The sequence below is a fragment of the Mercenaria mercenaria genome, chromosome 10, assembly GCF_021730395.1.
Source record: "Mercenaria mercenaria strain notata chromosome 10, MADL_Memer_1, whole genome shotgun sequence".
In the NCBI taxonomy this organism is placed as follows: domain Eukaryota; kingdom Metazoa; phylum Mollusca; class Bivalvia; order Venerida; family Veneridae; genus Mercenaria; species Mercenaria mercenaria.
Window position 1 is genome coordinate 64,867,961 of NC_069370.1, and position 14,029 is coordinate 64,881,989.

The 14,029-nt window shown below is 35.8% G+C and overlaps 1 protein-coding gene across 4 annotated transcripts in view; it reads left to right on the forward strand.

The window, feature by feature from the left end:
- LOC123561388 (uncharacterized) overlaps positions 1-14,029 on the forward strand; it is a 62,639-nt gene that overhangs the window by 28,854 nt on the left and 19,756 nt on the right. Inside the window, exons 1-3 of one of the 4 annotated variants that reach the window (XM_053553239.1) lie at positions 1,030-1,127; positions 7,302-7,391; positions 10,378-10,827. In XM_053553239.1, the coding sequence (XP_053409214.1) occupies positions 10,392-10,827 (436 nt within the window). In that variant the 5' untranslated portion in view covers positions 1,030-1,127; positions 7,302-7,391; positions 10,378-10,391. Of the gene's footprint in view, positions 1-587; positions 633-1,001; positions 1,128-7,301; positions 7,392-10,377; positions 10,828-14,029 lie in introns of those variants that run through there. The other 3 variants (XM_045353727.2, XM_045353726.2, XM_053553238.1) reach the window with 3 other exon arrangements.

Consider the following 14,029-nt stretch of genomic DNA (forward strand, 5'->3'; position numbering starts at 1 on the left):
AACTCGAAGTATCTTTGTTTAATCTCTAAGCCCTCAAAAATAGGCACTTAATAATTAACTTACGGACAAATGCAAAAACAAAATAATAATAAAATAAACAGCATTCCGTTACTTATTCTGTGCATTTTTTCCACTAGAGAAAACATTCACCACTACGTACGCGCCCATGTTTTAATCTAGTTTTGAAGCGTTTGTCAAGCGTGAACTCACTTACCATAAAATTTAATTTCAGTTAATGCACATTGATTTATTTTTGTATATTCATTTTTAATTAAGATTGTTTAATATCTCGCGTTGTATGTATATATTTATGACTTCCGGACATCATTTTATTAATCACCGCTATCCACTACGTACATTTTCACAGCCGAGTGCACCCGGTGTACGGCCCGGATAACTGCCGAAATGAATGAGATTGTTAACTCAATATCTATCGAAAAGCAGGTGTACACACACTTTATTTACTTATGTTATGCATAACATTATTTTTGATATCTTTAAAATGTAACGCTTAGCCCATTTATATTTCATTTTCCGCAAATCAATATATAATTGACTGCTCTCCATGCCCGGATTGTAAGCCCTGCGTATCACGTGACTTATTATATTATTAAAATAAGCGTCAGCTACACGTAAGTACCTGATGTTACTGACACTTTCTATTATTTTGTATATTTTTAATCTATTTTTCAGTGCTTGACGACTTATATACACAATGGTTAAACCAGTATTGCCACCTGGAGCCTTCATAAGAACGAAACGAAGGAGTCTAATGTAAATGGAGGCGAACTAGATTTGCATGGCGTACAAATACATTGCACAGACCTCTACATACTTTATTTGGAAAAAAAATATTACTGATGACTAAAATCCAATAAATATATATTTCAAGACATTGATGAATTTGTTGTCTTTTTTTATTTCATATATTTGCAAATAGTGTCAGCAATATATATATAGATAGGCCAGGTTGCTAAAATAAGCTTCCGCGTCCGGCAATTAACATCGGCGCAAAGCATTGTGGGAGTTCAAACGATTATTCCGCCATGTTGTTTACATGAGTTGAAATGAAATGTAACAGGAAATCATTATTTTCACTGTTTAACGGAAACACGAAATTTAGCTGGGTAAGAAAATATTTTGCTTGTCATTCACTTTATCGGAAAAAGTTGAAAACAGTGTCAGCGGAAGTGTAGAGTGCGAATGTTTCGTTTTCTTTTTTCACGTTTTCAACAATCCTACTGTGACGTTGTTGTCACGTGCCCTTCCGGTTTATGTGTTATGAATTTGTTGATAATAAAGGTATTTTGCTCATTGACCGGATAAGAACTTGTAAATACTTTATCGCACATAGACTATATGTCTTATACTTATGAATGTATTATCGAATCATTGTACTTTTACTGTTAGATAGCACACAACTGACTTGAGTGCGAGACTAAAAGACGGTGTCCGGAATCCGGTATATTTTTTGCACAGAAACTTGCCGTTAGATCTACATATAAAGTAGGGGTATGATTCACCTTGCGAAGAAATAAAGTATAAATAGTGAACATATGTTTAAATTAAAGTGAAAAACTTCATTTTGGATAAACTTTATTTTAATAGTTAAATTTCCTTTCATAAATAGTTCAAACATTTTTTGTAAGCAATTCTAGTGGGGTTATTATTCAATATTGGGTGAAGTTCAGAAGTGTAAATCTGTTTAGCTGAAAGAAGTTTGCTTTATAATTTCATGATTGCGTTGCTAAGTTTTCATCTACTTAGTTTCTCTCTTCGTTATTCGGACAGAACAAATGATAGGCCTACACATTTTCTTCTTTCTTTTTTTTGCAAACCGTTGTTGTTCATTGTCCTAAAGCATGCGTTTTTATTTTGATTGATCATTTTAGCATGATTTCGCGTATTTTTGTCACATTTAAACGTAAATTATATCACAAAATTTGACAACTAAATATTTTTGATCGTAGCTGTAAAGGTGTCTATATGAAGTATAAATGTTCAAGTGGCCGGCCTTGTGGGAAATAGATATTAAATATATATATTTTTTCTAATGCATGTGCCTGCAAACATAGCTTCTATGGATATTGTTTATAACAGTGTCTCTCTGACTTGTTGAAAGAAATGTAAATTGTAGTGTTTCATCGAAAGCACATGACACCAATCCTATTTGTACAAAACATGTATATTTGTTTCTATCTATCATTTTCGGTCGTTGTCAAAATTTAGGTCATAATACGAATGTCGAGCTTGGTAGAGAATACGCATTGAGTATTATTACAGGTGCTGTGTACCTTAGTAGAACCTCCGGCCTTTTGTTAGCCAAATGGAATATGTCTCTGTGACCTTCACAAACGCCTAAAATTTCAGTATTTCTCAGTAATGTGAAGGTTCAGACAGTAGTGATTTTACAATAGACTATTATAGCGCTTCAAGCGCGTAACAGGGTTTTTCTAGGAATTTCGGCTTCAATATGCAAAATCTAAATGCTCGTTATACATCATTATAAGGATATCCATGGATATTATTGGGATCATCATGATCATTGTGAACTACGTGTACGTGTGAAGATCTCTACAATGATGTCTTTATGTGGCCCAAATATATTTTTCCCAGTGTAAAATTCTGCCTAATGAAACATTTCGAAAATGTTATTTTTTTCCAAATTATAAAAGGAGTAAGTGACACATTAATCCATTGACAAATGAAGCCAAATTGAAATTTTGATAACATTTTGATGTTCATAATGGCGTAAGAGGTGTTACACATTGCATTACCTCTCGTGAACAGTCGATCAAACCGAGTCTGCTATTATTCTTCTTGGTAGCAGTCTTTGTTTCCAAAAGATCGTTTTACAGATCTATGTTGTTATTAAAAATGGAAACTATCATATTGTTCCTCGCGTTAAATTCAAAACTAATCAAGAAATTTATATGTATTTAAAAAAAATCCTATAAATACCTTATTATTTTAGTGAATGGTATTGTCCAACACCTTGAGAGAAATCAAGGAAATTTTTGTACGGAAAAGTTAAACACATAGTAGGGTTCAAACACCGCGTGTTATTTTGTATGAAGTTGGTGCCTTTCCCATGCAACGGGTCATTTATGTATTTTGGACCTAAATTATCATAATAAAGGTAAAGGTGAGTTAAAAGTCGTGTTTACATTGCAATAAAAATTAATGCTTTCGCTGATGCATGTGGAGAAAGAAATATTTTATAAACTTTGAACACCTAATTGTTTTGGCGAAACGACGAAATAAATAATTTTGCCTTTCTGTTTTATTGGGTTTAAAGTCACACAAACATAATTTAGTACTTTAATACGAAAAACCCAAAGCGTCTCAATACTGGACATTTTCATTTGGGCGGGCTTGCACCTGGGTAGAACCCCCCGTCCCACCCTCTTTGCAAACACAGTTCCCTTTGAAGTGAGGTGTTTTAAGGGTTCAAGGTTATTATGAAATGACTTTACTAGTATTATTAACATAATGAAATAGTGATTTCTCGTAAAGTGTGATACTGCATATTTTAAATGTACATTTGTAGGCATATGTTCAAAACTTTTGCAATATTACCTGTGGTAGGCCGCGGTACAATTTTGTCATACACGACTAGATGTGCGTGTTGGTATTGGGCCTATGATAAATGATTACGTATTCTCCGTAATGTAAATTAGGTGGCGTGCTCTCGTGTTTCTATGAAAAAAATCTGCTCGAAATATGCCCAAAAAATATACCAGAATACGTAGTTGTACGAAAATTGCTGAGTATAATTACAGGTTCAATACCTTATATTTTTGTCCAAGTAGAAGTCACAATAGCAATATTATCCTTTAGTTTGACCATATGCATCTGTTCAGTCATTTTTAATGCTGCATGTCTCCGAAAGTGGGTTCCCGTGACCGAGTGGTTAAAGTCGCTGCCTTCTAATTACTAGCCCTTTACTGTTGTAGGCTCGAGTCCTGCTTGGGTCCTCATACTGGGAAGTCATCCAGCTGGCTGATTCTATCCGGTGCCAGCCGATAACTGATATAAAGCCCGGAAGGGCATCTGAGGTCTCCCACCACTAATAAAAATGGAAATACTCCATTTGACCAAACGTATGTCGGTTTGACTTTTAACCAAACCAGATCGATATTCAGCCCAGGTTCCCGTCCACGTCTGAAATTATGCCTGGCGGGGCGCACGTAGTCTTCCTCTGTCAACAAAAGCTGGAACGCCGCCATATAATTTGTAACATTATACCCACTACTCACAAAAAAAAGAAAGAAAAGAAATCGACAAAAATACATCTTTAGAAACTTGAAACACAATATTTGTGACAATCCAAGATCAGTTTGAACTGCATTATATCCGTACCTGGTTTTCTTTATTTTATTATGTGTTTCGTTGGAACTCCGTATGAAGGTGCACCGCTACATTTTTGAAACAACGTTTTTAACATTAAAGAGGCATGATTGGTGGCTTCATAAGAAATCGAAAATTTCTTCATGAGCACATTTCAGAACAAGAAGCACCATCCAGTTTCCAGGCATTTAGGACCAGTCATTCGTACACTTAATTGTTAAAGGTCTCTGCATTCCTTGTCTACTCGGCTGTAACGGATTTACATGAAAGAATTTCTTATGGCTTGTTATCTGTAAGAAGAAATTAATTTCTATGCATTCTAGTTAATGGTTCAAATCAAAAGTATATGTTTCGCATTAATCTGACATAGGGAACTGTCACAGAATGTAACCATGTCATTGTCAAAGATTGTGCAAACAAACTGGCCTTGGGTAAATTTGTTCAAAGCAGAGTTTGAACACTGGTATCCATGGAGACTGGTTGTCATGGAGACTGATACCATTCTCAAGGATGCATTTTAATGACATAACAGATTGTAACAGAGTGTAACCATACCATTGTCTAAGAGTGTGCTAACAAATCACGAGCATTGCTTGATTGTAATTGAAGCCGAGTAAAGGTATCCTTGGAGACTGATAACCATGGACTCTTGTAATCAATTTAATGTTATATTATGAAGCTAGTCTATGATTCTGCACCTTCTGATCAGTTTCACTAAAATGTGTCTGATTAAAATTATTGGACTTGGTGCGCCTGTGCTAGTCTCATTCTGTTTAACTTTTGTGCGTTATAGATTTGAAGTTTGAGTCTCTCAGCCATGACAAGAAAGGCTCATCTGCAGTTTTAAAAGCTTTTCATATATTTTTTTACGGAAATAAAAGGTACACGCCGATAATGATAACTTTCGTTGGTTAAACACGTTGTATGCTTCTGCCCGTGATTTTTCTAGGTCAGATATTCTTACAAGGCAACATAATGTCAAATCAGTCAAATAGCAGTTAGATGATTTTACGTTCAGTTAAGAAAAGTCAGACAAGTAGGCTTGCACGAATATTGAACCTATAATAACAATTAGTTGTTTGATCCATATTGATTTTCGTGATTCCCGTACTTTCCTAGCGCTTTACTCATGTGTGTAGAAAATTGACTAACGCTTCCAAGAGTGGGGACTCCGGCGGCATTGTTTAGGCCGCAGACTGCTAATCATCTGCTCTTCATTGGCGTATGTGAGGTCGATGTTCTACTCAGGTGGGCGTTCATGTCTGAAATATTGACCAGAGAGTTGCGCAGTTCGCAGTCTGCGTCCGCTATTAAATCCCACCGAAGTGTCCTCGTTGCAACGTTTATTATTCCAGCCACCTTCATTGGTGGGTTTTGTCGTTTTACAGATTGACCAATTAAAGGGGAATACGAAACATTTGGCAATATAGTATTAAGAAAAAGTTTAATCATTAAAATTAGCACTATGATTATGAAAATTGAACTGACAAAAGGTGTCAGCTAAGATGTTATCAGTTACATGCTAAATACGATAAAATTCCAAAGTACTTAGATTCAGCTATTACACTTTGACCTCGGCATATTATTCTATTAATTGTTATTGCCTAATTTACCATATATGGTAACTACATTAATTATACCTCATGTAAATGCTAAATTTATGCAAATTCCCGATTGGTTTGACAACATTCTGCAGATGCGCGGAACAGCTACATTGGTTTTGTGCGCATGTGATATGAACATAAATTTAATATCTTATGCGCAAAAACACTATTTTGTTTGGGTTTTTTGCGCTTGTAAAAAAAAAAAGACAAGAATACGTCAGCACTTTTTACGTCAGTACTTTTTTCTTATGCCTATTCTAATATTTAATTGATTAATTCAATAATATTATATCACCAGTTATGTTGGTTTTCCAATAAACTCTCTATATTTAGGTAATGTATGCTTGAGATGGTGATGCAAAATGTTCATCTCTCGAAAGATGAATATCAACTGGTCGATATTCATACATTTCGAGGTTAACATTTTTCATAATTAATGCAATATTATAAAATATGGTAAAAAACTTTAAGATGACATCACTGTGCCTAAAATAGCTACGTTTCGTTACGCGGATATATGTTTTCAACAGTGTTAATGCTTCATAATGAGACATGTTGCAAAAAACAACACCCAACCACCCAAAAAAAAAAAATACAAAAAAACAACAAAAAACGAGACTGGGTAATTAAAACACTGCGAGAAAACTGAAGTTAAAGTAAGTTGTTTGGTATGAAATAACGGAATGTTTTTAAAGTGTTCGAGGGCCGAGTAATTTGCTTTGATATGAAATGCTAAATCGTTAGTACATGTCCTCGTTATTTATGCCTTCGATCCTTATATACTTCAAACATATATATACATGTAATAATGTATTTCATACGCAGATATAAGCTACATGCTCTTAACTGTACACTCAGTTCCAAAAGAAAGTGTGGACTTAGTTTTCTGTTATTTTTTCTCGGTTATTTTCATGAAAACTTATAATGTTTGGTACCAAAATTGAAATCAGTTCGTTAACAAATTGGTGTGCATTTTAGATTTTGAGTTGCAGTCGCTCTAAGTGGTTGCTTTTAATCGAAATAGGACAGGTGTTTAAAATATTTAAACTTAAAAAGTGCACACTTTCTTTTGGAACTGAGTATAATTATTTTTGTTATGATTTAAGGACAAGAAATAAGAAACATAATAGCACTGAGACTTGTTAAATTGCTTTGAATATAACGGTAATGAACGTTACTAAGGTAATAAATCGTCTTTTGTGGCTTTGGATTTCTATTTTTTGAATAAGGCTTGTCTGTTTGAACAATTGTTTCTCCTCGTTTAACTTTATATTAGGCTTTTTTTTTGGTCGAGTATTATTAACGACTGTCTGTCCGCAAATAAACTTTTAACAATTTATTATTCAGGTAGTTAAGCAGGACAGATCTTTGCCTGATTGTCCATTGATCATAGTTAGAATAAGATACAAGACTGACGACAAAATTTGATTCAAGCAGGTAACATTTCATATATTGGACGATGAATAACTTCCTGGATTTCACTGTTTTAGAACAATATCACCGATTTATGTTTATACCTCCTCGACACCTTATATATGCCTTTGTCCGTCTGACTGACCGCCCGGGTGTCCGTCGGACAAAATATGATAATATATATGTCGCATATCTTAAAAAAGGAATGCTGTTCGGTGTATGAAGTTTTGAATTGCTGTCAGTAAGACCAGAATGCGGCCATTAAGTCACTGACCTAGAAAAATATGTATAAAAGACTTAAAAGTTGGTGTGGCGCGTCTGCAAAAGTATTAGACTTATGTCTTGAACTTTATATTTTTATTCAGCATTAGATGTTTTTCAATTGGTGTTTTATGTGGTGTGGGGAGAGGAGGGGGGGGGGGGGGGGGGGTCACTCAGCCATATGTCATATCATAATTATGGTCCCTGACTTAGTGAAATATGCTTAAAAGCATATAACGGAGGCTCCGAGCATAAAAGTTTGTGTCGCACATTTCCCCAAAGTATATGATCTGACACTTAAGAATGACAGTCAGCATGTCAAGTTGCACACCTGAGGTTTTATTTGAGTTTTACCATACTCCGGGTGAGCCCTCATCCCCCTAAAGTATTTTTTTAACTTCACTTTTTTAATATGCAAAGATTGGGTTAATGTCTTGTTTGTAAGAACGAAAAGTATAATTAATCGTTTAAAAACATTGAATGCATGCGTTTGCGCGTGTTTTTTTATTTCTGTGCCCCGGTTATGGATACCTAAAACTTGTTGACCGTTTCCAAGAAAAAAACAATAGTATTAAAACTGGTACAGGGATTGTAAATTCATCCCCTATAAAAACAACACATTTAGTGCTAGCGTTTATACAAGAATAGCGACAATTCACATTTGAGCCGCACCATGAGAAAACCAACATAGTGTGTTTGCGACCAGCATGGATCTAGACCAGCCTGCGCATCCGTATGTTGGTTTTCTCATGGTGCGGCTCATTTATCTTTTGAATTTGCAGAAGCCCACGGGCTATGTTGGTGACGTCGACCTTTGGTCTCAGCCACCATCAACCCCTCTAGCTTCTGCAGACGTTAATACACACAAATCATGTTATCCCTATGTTATACCTAGCTTGTATTTGAGTAATTGTTAGGATACAGCGCTTTTGAACGTTTATTTTATAGATGAAAAGAGCGTTATAAAAATCTGGTTAATAATAATAATAATAATGTCAGAAAAATGTTATATCGGCGATCGTGTCATGAACAGCGACACTGCGGTTAAGGAGGTAGGTTACCTTGTTACCAGGGTAAATTCAAATTAGTTGAACCGCAGTGATTTTTTGTATTTCGTGTAATTTAATGTTTTAACTGCTACAATCTCAGTTCCGTTTATCTCTGTCCCTTTAAGTACAATTTTTATCCAGGTTTGAAGTACATGACCCTCTTAAGGTATTTTATATAGAAAGAAGAAGGAAAATACGGATATTTAACACTTTTCAGTGTATTTTGGTTTCATTGTTATCCGTAGAAGTCTGGATAATTAATAGTTTTACTAGTATGCGCATTAGCTTTCTAATAAAAGCTTAAAATGTATATGTCGCGGGGCTCGTGTTTCCATGGTAACGCATTTTCTCTCAGTTTTCAACAATTATGTATGAAAACGGGTTTTTCGACGGCTTCAGTGCCATTCTGTTATTGACCAACATGGAAATATTTGGGTAATATGATTAGCAAAATACCAAGAACTTTACATGGTACTATATTTTCTTAAAGTTTAGAGTAACCATGGCAACAGAGCTGTTTAAAATAGCTTATATGTTGCTTTTTATCGTAATTCTTATAAAAAATATATATATAAAATATCTTTCTTGTTAATGTAGCTTTAAAACATCTTATTTCTAACGTTAGTAATATTTTCGTATGAATTGCAGTTAATTTAACAAATTTCACAGCTTAAAATACTTACAGCGTGCCCGTCGTCTGACATTTTTATTGAAAATCGTTCTGCATGCTGCTATTATTCTCATGGATATTGTTGAAATGAAATAAAAAGCCGAAGCTGTGTTTCTTAAATAGACCATGTCAACGCTTTTGAATTTTAACAATTAGACATATAGGTCACCGGGCTTCGTTTCCATGGTAACATCAATTTAATTCAAGACACCACAATTTAACTGAAATTTGAACAATTTTAGAGCTTAGTTTTAAGTATTTAAGTAACAAATTATCAACGGAAACTGGGAAATAGATATAACAATCAAACTGCCCAATTTTTATTTGTAAATGACCGTAATAAGTTACCTTTCAGCCAACTATATTCCCAATCACATCAGTTACCATCATCCATTTTCTTACATTCCGCATAACATTTCAATATAATTACATAAAAGAAGCAAAATATTGATCATTTTTCAGAGCAAAAGACTAATAAAAAGTATTTCAGCAAATAACGGCTGTTTAAAAATAGTTCAAATAAAGAAAAAGCACGGAATAACGTACTTTCAAAATAAAAGCTATTAATTTTGCGCGGTAACTGACACGTAACGTCATGACGTCAATGACGTCATTTTAAGGCAACAATGTTTTGAAGCGTTTCTGCGGCAATTCATTCATTATTTCTGCATTATTAAACCATTAAATATAAGATCGGAGGCAGGTTCAAGATTTATTTCCAGTTAAATGGATATACAAACACATTTAGTTTGTCGTAAACGTCGTCGTAAATCGTCACGTTAGCTTCCGGTTGGACATGCGCACTTACAAATATCAAGGTAACCTACCTCCTTAAGAAAGTTAACGCTTAGAGGGAGCGAGACTTACTTTTAATGTTTGTAAAAACATTTTAGCCTGCCACAAAATATAGAATTGCATGCGCCTTTTTTTTACAGCATCGCCTTATTTCTATAGTTAAAATTTCAATTTGGTATACCATAGAAAACCGAGTTTTGTGTAAGCCCCCAATTTGGTTATTTTCTATTTGTAGAACTTTTCCTGACTATGGACTTTGATCCGAAAATAGGAGCCGTCTTCTCGCTGGCTGATAAAGAAGAGAGTGGGGACAGAGGAGAGCAAGCCATGGCAAGCGGAAACGGCGATACAAACGATTTCCTTGAGGAGAGTTCCGAGTACCTGCTGCCGGATTGCGACGACAACAATGACGTTGACATAATGTCCGGCTTACACCAGATCCAGTCTTGTTCGACTAGTACTTCGCTACCTCTAACTGATCACATGAGTTATACGGCTGACAATGAGAGTCACAAAGCAAACATATCCCCAAATAAATCGACGTCTGTCGTAGAAGATCTTGATGCTCCGCCATCTTTATTACTTGAGACACCAGCCTCTCCCGAGTTACCAACATCTTCTCTAATATCAAGTCTAGAGAGTATGTCGCCACCAATTTTACAGCCCGAAGAGCCATTGAAAAGAGGTAGGTGACTTTAGAGGCTTTTGAACTTGAGTAAACGCCTTCTTTAGATAGTTACATGTTGGTCTGATTACTCGGATACTGAATATACACTGTCGAGGTTCTCCATATCGCTCGGAGACTACATATATCCCATATCCGGTTAAAACAAACCATTTAATGGTTTCAACTGGTATTAGAATTTTCGGAATTTAACATTATTAACAAACATAAAAATCCTGATGCGGAAGTACAGCAGCACGTGACGTATTTTGACAAATGAAAATGTTGGGAATTTGTTGAGGATAGACAGTTGATAGACAGTCTACAGACTGTTCACAGTTTTCCTCGTCAGATTTAAAACTTTGTCTTAATTGATGTAGCATTGTATTGGTTAAGAGCCCAGGAAAAATAGTTATTGCCGGGCGACCTGGGTTCGATCCTGACTCGGGTGTGACTTTTTCTTAATTTTGCATTTTTATGATAGTTTAGAAACAAGATGGCATTCATAGAGATGAAACATAATATGACGAAACTTCAGTTCTAAAGAAAAATATTTTAGCCGAAATCTGGAGTCTAGTCCGTCAAACGCTTGTTGAAACAAGTCTTCTGACTGGTTCAAATAAAAATAGATTGGTGGAAATAAAAATAGGAATATTGGAAATCCGATTATACAGAAAGAGGAACTCAATCTGACTAAAGTACATCTCCTATACGCTACGCTTAGGATCTGAGAACGAGCTATTGATAGCCTCGTTCTGACGACCCTTTCGCTAGCCAATCAGAGCTTAACTTACAACATTTTGCAAATCTATAGTTAGCCTTGATTTTTGATACATGTATTTACAATTCTTCTGTCGTTATGTGTCAGATAGCTGGTTAGCTCAGTTGGTAGGCCACTTTCTCAGTAAGCGAGGGGTCCTGGGTTCGAGCCCTAGATTGACTGCACATTTTTCTTACTCTTTACCATTCGAACATGTCGTCTGATTGGTTCAAATAAAATTAGATTTGCGAAAATAAAAATAGCAATATTGAAAATCCAAAATATACAGAAGACGAATGTGAATGGGTCGTTCTCAGATCTTCGTTTAGAAGATCAAGTGCTTTAGTCAGATTGAGACGAACTTGAATGGTCGCCATCAGATCTATCATATAGGAAGACAGCGTACTTTAGTCAGATAGGGGGCTTCCATGACCGAGAAGTTAAGGTCGCTGACTTTAAATCACTTGCCGAATCATACGCTGTAAGAAATCAGTAATTTCTGGCAAGAGTAACGAATCGTATGAATCATTACTGGCAAGGGTAACAAATCATACTCTGTAAGAAATCGGTCATTACTGGCAAGGGCGACAAATCATATGCGTAAGAAATCGGTCATTACTGGCAACGGTAACAAATCATACGCGTAAGAAATCAATCATTACTGGCAAGGATAACAAATCATACTCTGTAAGAAATCGATTATTACTGGCAAGAATCATATATTGTAAGAAATTAATCGTTACTGGCAAGGGTAACGAATCATATGCTGTAAGAAATTATTTACTCCTGGCAAGGGTAACGAACCACACACTACGAAATGAAGTCGGAATCAGACATTAATGGTAAGGGTAAACATACGCTGTAAGAATTTATGTCTCCCACGCCACTATGGTGGGAGACATATTAATTTACTCCCGTCTGTCTGTATAAATTTACTCCCGTCTGTCTGTGCGTCCGTCAGTCTGTCACAAAATCTTGTCTGCACTCGGACATTTCTCATCCGATCTTCACCAAACTTGAACAAAAAGTGTTTGACAATAAGTCCGCGGCCAAGTTCGATAATTAGCCAGATCGGCCGTTTCGGAATTATGGCCCTTGAACCGAAAATACTGATGCCAGTGATACAGGTCTTGGTGCATAGCTGACGCAGATACATAATGGAGAAGAAGTGCCAATCTAGATGATTAGGCAGTTGTGGGAGATATGCACTTTTCTCAAAAGCAGCTCTAGTTAATCATTACTGGTGTCGCCGACCTCGCCAGCCGGTAGATTGAGTAATGACAACTCAAGTCTAGGGTTCGTATGATAATGTATTTGACGACAGATACGATCCTGCAACTATAACATAAACATTCGATCGTACCATAGGAAAACAATAATTACGAGTATTGGATCAATTGATGAATGCACAAAATCGATAATTACAATAAATACCTGTATATAAATTGAAACACACAATTACCTGTATATATATAAATGTATATAGACAATAGATGGGGAAATATTTGTGCACAAAATGGCTATGACTTTTGTTTACACTTTTGAATATGGCGGTGTGGTTGTGATTGGTTATTGATTCATGCAAATGAATGTTAATTAGAAGATTAATCGAACATAAATATGAGATAAAAGGTCTAAAGGTAGTAAATTCTACGTAATACGACCATTTTGGACTGCTGACTACAACTACTATATTAACTAACGGAACTGTATAAGGTGTTTTCGACTAAGTATAAAGACTAAATTCTTTCTATTTAGCACTAACTAAACAAACCAAATTCTTATTAAAATAGTTGTAGCTTTGGTACGAAACGTGTATAAACAAAGGTGTTAAATATAACACACACTATGACACTGGCAAGGGTAACGAATTATATGCTGCAAGAAATCAGTCATTTCTGGCAAGGGTAACGAATCATATGTTGCAAGAAATCAATCATTACTGACAGACTTAACAAAACAGAAGCCATTACTGACGGATTTAACAAACAGAAGCCATTACTGGCGAAGTTAACAGGCGTATGCTCTAACCAATCACTAATTTAATACAATACTGGCAGGCGCTTCAAGAAATTTTTCAGTGCATTTCTGGTAAGGTTAAACAATCATACACCTCATGGTATCACCAGTTCAGTAAGCAAGCTATCCAATCATACACCTCATGGTATCACCAGTCCGTTACTGGCAAGCTACCCAATCATACACCTCATGGTATCACCAGTTCAGTACTGGCAAGCTATCCAGTCATACACCTCATGGTATCACCAGTTCAGTACTGGCAAGCTATCCAGTCATACACCTCATGGTATCACCAGTTCAGTACTGGCAAGCTATCCAGTCATACACCTCGTGGTATCCGCAGTTCAGTACTGGCAAGCTACCCAGTCATACACCTCATGGTATCACCAGTTCAGTACTGGCAAGCTACCCAGTCATACACCTCATGGTATCACCAGTTCAGTA